The 9,552-nt window shown below is 43.4% G+C and overlaps 1 protein-coding gene across 1 annotated transcript; it reads left to right on the top strand.

Moving 5' to 3' along the window:
* LOC120417037 (proton channel OtopLc-like) lies at positions 1-7,105 on the top strand. The gene is made up of 4 exons (XM_039578984.2): positions 1-184; positions 4,602-6,037; positions 6,097-6,528; positions 6,916-7,105. Exons 1-4 carry the CDS (start codon positions 89-91, stop codon positions 7,058-7,060), a joined length of 2,109 nt encoding a protein of 702 aa, XP_039434918.1. The 5' UTR covers positions 1-88; the 3' UTR covers positions 7,061-7,105.
* Positions 7,106-9,552: the final 2,447 nt, after the last annotated feature.

Raw genomic sequence — 9,552 nt, 5'->3', positions numbered from 1 at the left:
GTGGAGTCGGTCGAGAACGGGTAAAAGGACGCGCGCACGTGGAAGTGGATCTTTCCCGGATATTGGTTCTAATCGTGAAAATTGAGAGATGGCTACCGAAGGCGGTGGTGATCCGCAGTCCGTAACTCAAGCGACGGCTCCGGTTCTTGAGGCTGCCCTATCCGTTGAGAATGAAAGACCCACGGTAGGTGTTCCCGAGGGGTCAATTTCCAATATTGGTCTATGATCTTACTGTTGTCGAGGTCGATTTTAAGCAAATCTCTGAAGATTGGATTTTAAAGGTTTTAAAATACTCAAAAACCGTAAATTACTGATGGAAAATGCTCCTGAATAGCCACAAAAAGTCATTTTGTATCAACCTTCTTTGCAATGACTCAATATTTTTTTAAACTAAAAAAAAGCAACACTGATAACTCGATGTTGTGATAATTTATCGAAATTTCGAATACAATAACACGACTCCCAGCAAGAATTATCTGCGTGCAATCAACTGCTTTTGATTTACGATTCGTCGATAGCGGATATTGGAACCGTCGTAAAAAGACTATCGGATCCCAACTGCAATCGCCACCAGGTTGAGGCCAGCCTTCCGTTGATCAGCCGCTATATGAACACCTGGCCCGGATTGCACCAATATGTGACAGAGGTTCTGATGAGTGAGACCTGTTTGAAAGTTGAGCAAAAGGAGGAGCATGTTTATGCTAGTGATTGAAGTTCCAGTGCGATGAGCCGCATTTTAACGGTTGAATGAGTGCTTTGGTAATGGTCCGCTTCGAGGCGGAAATGTATCAACGGAATTCCCCCCTTCTAAATAACCATACGAGCGGGGGCCATTACTTCCGGTGAAAGTGAGTTCAAAGGGAGTGGCAGGGGTTCGTTGTTGTCATTTTTGAATTTGTGCATGGTGCATTAGGGTGTAATATGGTTGTATGGAAAAAAAATTAAATTGTCCAAATTTAGCGAGCACAGCAATTTTTCAGTTCCTTTTGGGGTCCTAAACAACTCCCCAAAGTTTGGTAACGATTGGTTTAGTCCTCACTTTGCGCAAAGCGATTCAATTTTCTATGGGAATTTGTATGGGGAAAACCAATTTTTTGGATTTTGATATTTATAAATTTCACGCATCACGCTGTACTTAAACCGGATTCATATTCGAATACTCTGAAAGATGCTCTACAACTTTCCCGAAGAGAGTATGGTGCTAACTTGCTCCTATAAAAAGATACAGCGTGTTCAAAACTCGTCTAAAACGTGTTTTTTGCTCGAAAATCACGTTTCAGACGAGTTTTGAGGACGCTGTATCTTCTTTCAGGGGCAAGTTAGCACCATACTCTCTTCGGGAAAGTTGTAGAGCACCTTCCAGAGCATCCGAATATGAACCCGGATTTAGTACAGCGTGAAACTAGGATTTTTTAAATATTAAAATTCAAAAAAATGATTTTTCCCATACAAATTTATATGGAAAATTGAATCGCTTTGCGCAAAGTGAGAACTAAACCAATCATTCCCAAACTTTGGGGAGTTGCTTAGGACCCCAAAAGGAACTGAAAAATTTGTTGTGCTGGAAAATCGATTTTGATATTACACCCTAATGGTGCATGGGATGAGACCAACTTAGAGTTGCGGATGATTTTTTTCTTCTTTTTGACAAAGAACTTTGTCCTTAGATTTGAAAACTAATGATTGCAAACCTCCTGGACTGATGTAAAATACGGTTTTCATTCAAACGTTGAAACCATGGCATGTAAAATCAATTTTTATATTCTTTGTCAAACTGGTCATGTCTGTAGCATAACACCATACACTTTTGTTTTGTTTGATTGTTGTTTTGAAACTTACTACAAAGAACTTAGACAGTTGCAAATAATTGTTTCAATTTATTACCCTCATCGTTATTCGTTGAATAAAATCATAGGACACCATATTCTTTTTTTAAGTCACTTTTTTATTTTCAAACGATTCTCGATTCACGCAACTTTTTTTCAAGTCATGACTTAAAATGAGAATGTCCATGACTTAAATTGAGAACATGACTTAAATTAAGAATCTTTGGGATTTTGTAATTTGTCAGAAAATTTTCAAAATGTATCAGTTGTATATTGTTTAGTTATGTTATTGAAATATTTTTGCATAGTTTTGGAACACCTGGGATGTTCAAGTACATCCGAAACTCCCGGAAATGTGCAACAGACTTACCAAAGAAACAAGTCGAATCATGAAAATTTTGACAACGGATCCTAACCAGACTGCTTCAGTGAGTATGGTAGGCTACAGTGCATTGCTGTAACAACTTATTGGGCTTCCATTCCCACGACTTGTCTTCTAACATCAATCCCTTCGCTACTAACCCCGAGTAGGCCGCGGGTAATCGGCTCCCCTCCCACTAACATTTACACACAAGATCCTCTGTAATTATTAAGTCAAATGTAATTACAAAAGCCGACTCGGTCCTGTGGGGACGCTAATTTATTGCCGACGTCCTCGCGGTCCCGACGATGAACTCGACCCGATGACGGCTGTCCGATGAAAGAGCCAGACGCTGCTCGCCGCTTTGACAGCTCGCGGATGCGAGCGTAACATTGTGAAGGGGCACATAATCAACAAGCACAGTACGCACCCACACAGGTCCTAACCAGGTCCCAGTACCGAAAAGGACCTAATAAAAATAATTTTATGAAAAAAAAAACAACTTATTGGGATGATCTGGGTCATCCAAGAACTGCTTGGGGTCAAGATCGGTGCGTCTACCGCCGTAACAAGCAAGAGGTCGACGGATTTTCATCACGGGACACACCCGAATAGCTTCAGTGTGTATGGTAGACTTCTTTGCTGATATGTTGGGATGTTCTGGGACACACAAGGACTCCCTGGAGTTTAGATCTGTAGGTCAACCACCGTAACAGGCCAGAGGTCGTCGGTTTTTGACCACGGATCATATCCACATAGCTTCAGTGAGTATGGCTGTAACAAGGACTTTCTGGAACATGCCAGCAAAGTAGTCTACCATATTCCGTGAAGCTCTGCGGGTATGTTCCAAGGTCAAAAACCGTCTACCTCTTGCTTGTTACGGCGGTAGACCCACAGATCTTAACTCCAGGGAGCATTTGGATGTCCCAGAACATCCCAACACATCAGCAAAGTAGTCTACCATACTCACTGAAGCTATGTGGGTATGTTCCAAGGTCAAAAACCGTCGACCTCTTGCTTCTTACGGTGGTAGACCCACCGATCTTGACTCCAAGCAGTTCTTGGATGACCCAGCCCAAGTAACATTTTTTTCCAGGAGTTCTACAAGAGCTCTTCAAGATAGCTACAGCATAGCAGTTTGGACCGCGGTAGGATAAAATTCTCTTCAAAACTTCTTCAGGAGTTTGGAAGAGTACTTGAAGAGAATTTTATCCTACCGCGGTCCAAACTGCTATGCTGTAGCTATCTTGAAGAGCTCTTGTAGAACTCCTGGGAAAAAATGTTACTTGGGAGATCATCCCAATAAGTTGTTACAACAATGTACTGTAGCCTACTACGCTTGCTGAGCAGTCTGTGTAGGATCCGTTGTTAAAATTTTGAAGTTTCGACTTGTTTCTTTGGTAAGTCTGTTGCACATTTCCAAAAGTTTCGGATGGACTAGAACATCCCAGGTGTCCCAAAACCCTGCAAAAATGTTTAAATAACATAACTAAATAATAAAAATTGATACATTTTGAAAATTTTCCGGCAAAAACAAAATTAACACTGGAACGCCCAACGCATGTCCAACTTACACGGACGCCCAAGCCTCCCAAAAAAGGTGGAACGGTAACTTCAACTTGCTGGTTCTCGGGCATTACTCAACCAATCGGGACGGTTCTTGTTTCCATAGATTTGTAAGAAAGTCTAGATGATTCTGAAATGTTGCAGAACTTGATTTGATCAAATCTGTAATTTCTGCGACTGAAAACATCGTTCCACCTTATTTTAATACAACTGCCTCCGCGGAATTTTTGGCGAATTTTTTTCACACGCGAAAAAAAAGTTGGAACGATGTTTTTGATCGCAAAAATTACAGATTTGATCAAATTAAGTTCTGCAAAGTTCTAGAATCATCGAGACATCCTAAAAAATCACTGGAAAGAAGAATCATCTTGATTGGTTGAGTTATGCCCGAGAACCATTGAGTTGAAGTTATCTTTCCAACTTTTTTGGAGCCTTGGGCGTTGTAATGTTAAAGTACTATTCTCAATTTAAGTGATTGACATTCTTTTTTGAAACGATTCTCGATTTAAACACCCCCATTTCGTTGTGTTAATCAAGAATATGGTGACATAGAGCCATAGACGTCTACAAAAAAAAACAAACTAATTACTTCCAATACCCTTCGATATCGCATGGCATGACTCAAAAATCTCTCACCGTTCTCTCGGTTGAACTTTCAACGATACCAAAACCGCTTCCATGGCCAGACTTAGATAAAGAAAATCCCCTCGCAATTTGGACGCCACCTCCGACGCGTCAACCCGTAAGACGTCAGTTGTACTTGCTCATCCCCAGCGATAATCCCTGCCCGCTGAAGATTAGTCTCGGCAAAATTCCTTCCCTAATCTTCTATCTACCTTGATTTCCAGCACATTCCAGCCCTCCCCGGCGCAGCTGATCACCTGGACGAGGAAACCAGACCGGACGAAGATCCGTTTGACCCGAGCCACACGCCAGCCATTTCGTTCCGCAAGCGTCCGCTGTCGATGAACTCCAGCAGTAAACCTCCGCCTGTGATGCAGCGAGCCATCTCCCACCCGGCCTCCGTCGGAGGTCACTCGCACCGATCGCACGGATCTACGACGGCTAGCGATCACCTAATACCTCCCCCGTCGACTCAAGACGAAAAGCGCAAGATGACCCGCCGGTACATGGCCGTTGTAACGGCGATCAGCTATACGCTGTTCTTGATCGTGTTTGCACTGATCGTGTTCATCACTGATGCCGCTGAGAACAATGCACGATATCCGCTTGCGGAAGTGTTTGGACTGTACATGGTATCGGTCGGGATCGTGTACTTTGTGTTCCTGTACATTGACATCCGGTTGCACGTCCGGAGGACGCACGCAGCTATCGATGAGCTGGATAGACGTCGGCAAGCTTACGATGACATGATGGCACGAACGGCGGCACAGTTCAACAATGGTCCGCTGGCGTTGAACCCGAACGCCGCTCAGAACCCGCACGATTGGAACTTGCCACGGTTGGAGCCTGTCCCGCATAACTACTGCTTCGTCAGTGGACGACACGGAGAGTTTATCTACCTGAAGTTGGGTGCCACGTGGTTCTGCTTCGGGCTGTTGATCCACTCCGTACTGCTGCTGTCGTACCAGGGAATTCTTATGAACAGTGCCGATGCCAAGTGGGCAGCGTGTGCCTCGAACAGCACGATCGCGCTCGAGGTTCTGTTTCTGTGCTACTGTCTGTTTCTGGTGTTCTTCTTCTGGAAGTACGCCAACGTCGTGATCAACCACTACCGTGGTCTAGCTCGGTTTGGACTGATGCACGCGATCGGGACAGCCTTAGCCTTCTGGGTGTACACGATCGTGCGGGAAACCCATGTTGCAATCCTTATCAAAATGGCGGAGGATAAAGCCAAAAATGCAGATGGAATCGATGTGCAAGGGTTCGGCATGCCGCTCTGTCCGGGACCGGAAGACCTGAACGCGATCCTGAACACCTTCTCGCCGTACCTGTACCCGTTTGTGATCGAGTTCAACATCCTGATCGTTGGTCTGCTGTACATGATCTACGCCAACATCAACAGCTGTCCGAAGAAGCTGTCCGCAAAGGGGCACAGTGGTGGCGGACACGGGCACGGCAGTACAAAGAGCATTACGGGGGATGGGGATAGTGTTTGCTCCGAACACCACGACAGTTCGAATGATCATGAAGTGGAGGTCAAGGGCAAGATGGTCGTGTACGGAGATTGCCACGCCGCGAGTCGAGGACTGTTCGCCGGAATGATCCTGATCGTGGCGACGATCGTGGTGATCATACTGTTTCACATCGCTTCGCGAGACGAGTAAGTGTTCACGGATCATCGTCACTTCTCCTGTTTCCTAACTTGTTCTCTCTCTACAGCGACTACCGCGACACCGGCATTCTGCTGGACTCCATCTTCGAGGTGACCGTGCTCGGCATCATGATCCTCGCCACGATTCTGGCGTACTTCCAGACGTCCAAGCTGGACATCAACCAGCATCCGATCTCGCGGCTGGACGACGTGCTGCTGTTCATCGCCATTCCGGCGTTCTTCTCCGAGACGGTGTTTACGCTGGTGCCGGCCTTCGCGAACGTGTCCATCCTGAACGGGTTCATCGCGTTTGCGCAGATCATTCAGGTCCTCATTCAGACGCCGTGGATCATTGACACGCTGAGGCGCTGCTCGAACGCGCCGGAGCTGAGGCGGAACAAGCCGGGCAAGGAGCTGGTGACGTTTTTGACGATCGCGAACGTGTCGCTGTGGATTTACTACACGTTCTCCGTCAAGACGGGGGACTTTGGCGATGAGAGGTGAGTGATCGTGAGCTAGCGTGTTCAGCTTAGGAACATCTTTAAGAGAACCCACATCTGTAGGTGAGTGCCTTGAAATACTTGTCAAAATTGATACCCCGATTGCAGAGACATCTAGGTCGTAAAAGGTTGATCCCTGATTTTTGGGAAAGTGTAAGCAATGCCTGATTGATTGAGATAGTGACATCTACCGATGAGAATCAACCCTAAATATAAGGATATCTACGATCTAGATGTCTCTGCAATCGGGGGCACTCAATTTTGACAAGTATTTTGAAGCACTCACCAACCGTTGCCTTACTTCTTTAAGAATTTCTACTAACAACATGTACTCATTTGTCCACAATGAGACTAAAGTTACACATTCTTGATCCCTCTCTTCCCCAGGTACACCTTCTACGGGTACGTGCTGTGGTCCATCCTGAACCACCTGTCCCTGCCGCTGATCATGTTCTACCGGTTCCACGCGTCGGTCTGCCTGGTGGACATCTGGCGGCACTCGTACGAACCGGGCGAGTTCGCCCACCACTGAGGGCTCTTTTTCTTGGAGTTCTTGGACGAACCAAGCGCGTTGATATTAGACCACAGAGAACAGATGTATATCATTGAACAAACAGCATTGAAAAACGTGTGTAAAAATTCAAACCAAAATACGTTGAAAAGAGCTAGGGTGTGCACCATCCGCCTAGATAGCGCCACTTCCAAAATCATGATGGGCTACAGTAGCAGAACGTTGGACCATCTAATCAATGCATAAAACATTCCGTACGAACGACATCAGACCAATGTCTGACTGCCCTTCATCAGAGGGTTGCAGTTTTACGCGCCAAAGAAGGTAAACAAAACGAAATCGGACATAACATGTGTAAAGGGACTATTTTACGTTGTCGCTTGAAAAATCATTTTTGAATGAATTTTCTGTTATGTTTTCGTTAATGTTAATGCATTTTTGCATTATTTTTAGTCAACTGGAATTAAACAGAAGAGAATTTTATATTTAAACGAGGTTAACATTTATTTTCTTTCGAAATTATTGAGCCTTTTTCATTGTTAAGTCATGTATTCTCAGCCGCGACGGTGGCGCCGCCAAGCGTATCCTGCACACTCTAATTTCTTTGATGCAAGATTGTATGCAACGCATTTTTTTAGTTTTTTACGGTTTACACACAAGTTAGAGCCAAGATGTACATCTGTTCTCTGTGATTAGACGTTTAGGTAGGAAAGGCGCTGCCAAGAAGGCGCTCGATAATCTTGATAATCTGCTGTGTAGATAAAAAAAAGTCGAATAGAGCGAAACCAAAGTTAGATCGCGTATTTTTTTTTTCTTTTTCAAACTGATAGAGGTGAATAAACTTGTATGTTTACAGAAGAAGAACGCGCCATTGGTGATAGCTGATATGATTTTATATCACACGCGCAAGTTAGTTTGAACTGGATTAGGTAAAATTCCGAACTTTATCTTACGAATTGCGTCTGTATCACTTGACTTGTTTGCTGTGGAAATCCGGAAGAGCTCGTCATACTTCCTCACCGCTTATCTTTGTCAATATTTTGTTGGTGTTATCAGCTTTTTTGCAATCTTTTCAAATCTTCATCCTTATCTTATCATTTTTAAACCGCATTTGACTTGTATTGAACTGAATATTTGATTATTTCAGAGTTCAAACGTTCTACACATCTGTTTGCAAACTTTTTATTCAATTAAAATGCCTTTTTGCTTCAAAGTCATTCTCTCCCTCAACCACAAAGCCACTTTGTTTAGTGTCACACCGGAGGAGGAGGTCGATGGAAAGGGGTTAATCATGTTTGCGGCAGCTTCCTGTTCGGGCAAGAGTCCATTTGTGGACGTTTCTTCCTCGGAACACCACCACCACCGCCGACACCGGTAGTATGATTCAATTACGGCCAATAATAGGTTAGCTATTAACTACAAAGAGGCCCTCTGGTTTGATTTATCAAATTGGCTGGCCCCCGGTGCACCCTTTCAAGCTCGGCTTCAGCGGCCAATCTGGTTAGCCCTGGCCACTTTTTCAGGAAGGATTTCTGGTCGTAGTTTTTTTTTCTGCAGTCCACTCCACGTGTTCAACACACAATTTCCCACAGGCTTGAATTAAGGGGGGGTGGGGTAGGACAGTAAGGAAATGGGATCAGAGCGGAGGGACACTTGGTGAGAGGCTGTTGTTCTATTTCAATTTATGGGGAATAAACGAAAAACAAATACATGGGGGGAAGCACAAAAAAAAAGCGTCCGGATGGATGACATCCATCAATTAAGGTAGTTTGCAAGTGGTAGAATGTGGAGCTATCCACATTGAAGGATTAATGGAATTTGTCTCATTAGTACATTTCAAGGTTGTCGTTAACTGGTTACGTTGATAGATGTATAATGCATTTCACAACCATTTTCATTTAATTTAAAAAAAAAATTGTTTTAAATTTTTTATTTTTAAGTCTATCAATTTTGGTAGAAAAAATAAATTAAAAAATCTGTTATGGTTTGAAATTTGACGTTTTCACAGATTTGCGTTTAAACACTTAAGTTTCAAAGAAGTTTTTCCTCGAAAAATTCAATAAACAAAATGTGTCTAACTCGAAACGGTGCACTTCATCCAACTTTAACTAAAGTGTTTTTCGTTACCAAATTCAATTCAATTGCATCTAAAAATAGCTTTTTTTTCTTTTTTAAAGCTGTCGCAAATATAAGGAGGCAAAAACATATTTTTTTTAATCTTTAAAAATTTTTAAATGAAAATTGAAGTCGAATCAACTGAATCCTATTTTTCTGCATTGATAACACCGATCAACAAAATTTCTGCGCAGGCTCAACTCGATGGGAAGCATGAAGTTTAGGTCCCCAGAAACACGTGCACTTTGAATTTTTCAAAAGTATTTAGACTGGGCCGAATGGTTTTTCTCCAAAGTTTGTATGGAGAATTAGTTCTGTTCGGTTCTCCTACATATTGCATGCAATTTTTTAGTTGTATGCAACAGTGACGAACCGCCCTAATTCTCCATACAAACTTT

The sequence above is a fragment of the Culex pipiens genome, chromosome 1, assembly GCF_016801865.2.
Source record: "Culex pipiens pallens isolate TS chromosome 1, TS_CPP_V2, whole genome shotgun sequence".
Lineage (NCBI taxonomy): Eukaryota > Metazoa > Arthropoda > Insecta > Diptera > Culicidae > Culex > Culex pipiens.
This window is presented reverse-complemented; position numbering and strand designations above follow the sequence as displayed.

Excerpts from the sequence above, each read along its gene's own strand:
- LOC120417037 (XM_039578984.2), top strand. The coding sequence starts at position 89 with ATGGCTACCGAAGGCGGTGGTGATCCGCAGTCCGTAACTCAAGCGACG. Across the intron at positions 185-4,601 it reads TTGAGAATGAAAGACCCACG|CACATTCCAGCCCTCCCCGG; the intron begins GTAGGTGTTCCC and ends CTTGATTTCCAG. Across the intron at positions 6,038-6,096 it reads CACATCGCTTCGCGAGACGA|CGACTACCGCGACACCGGCA; the intron begins GTAAGTGTTCAC and ends CTCTCTCTACAG.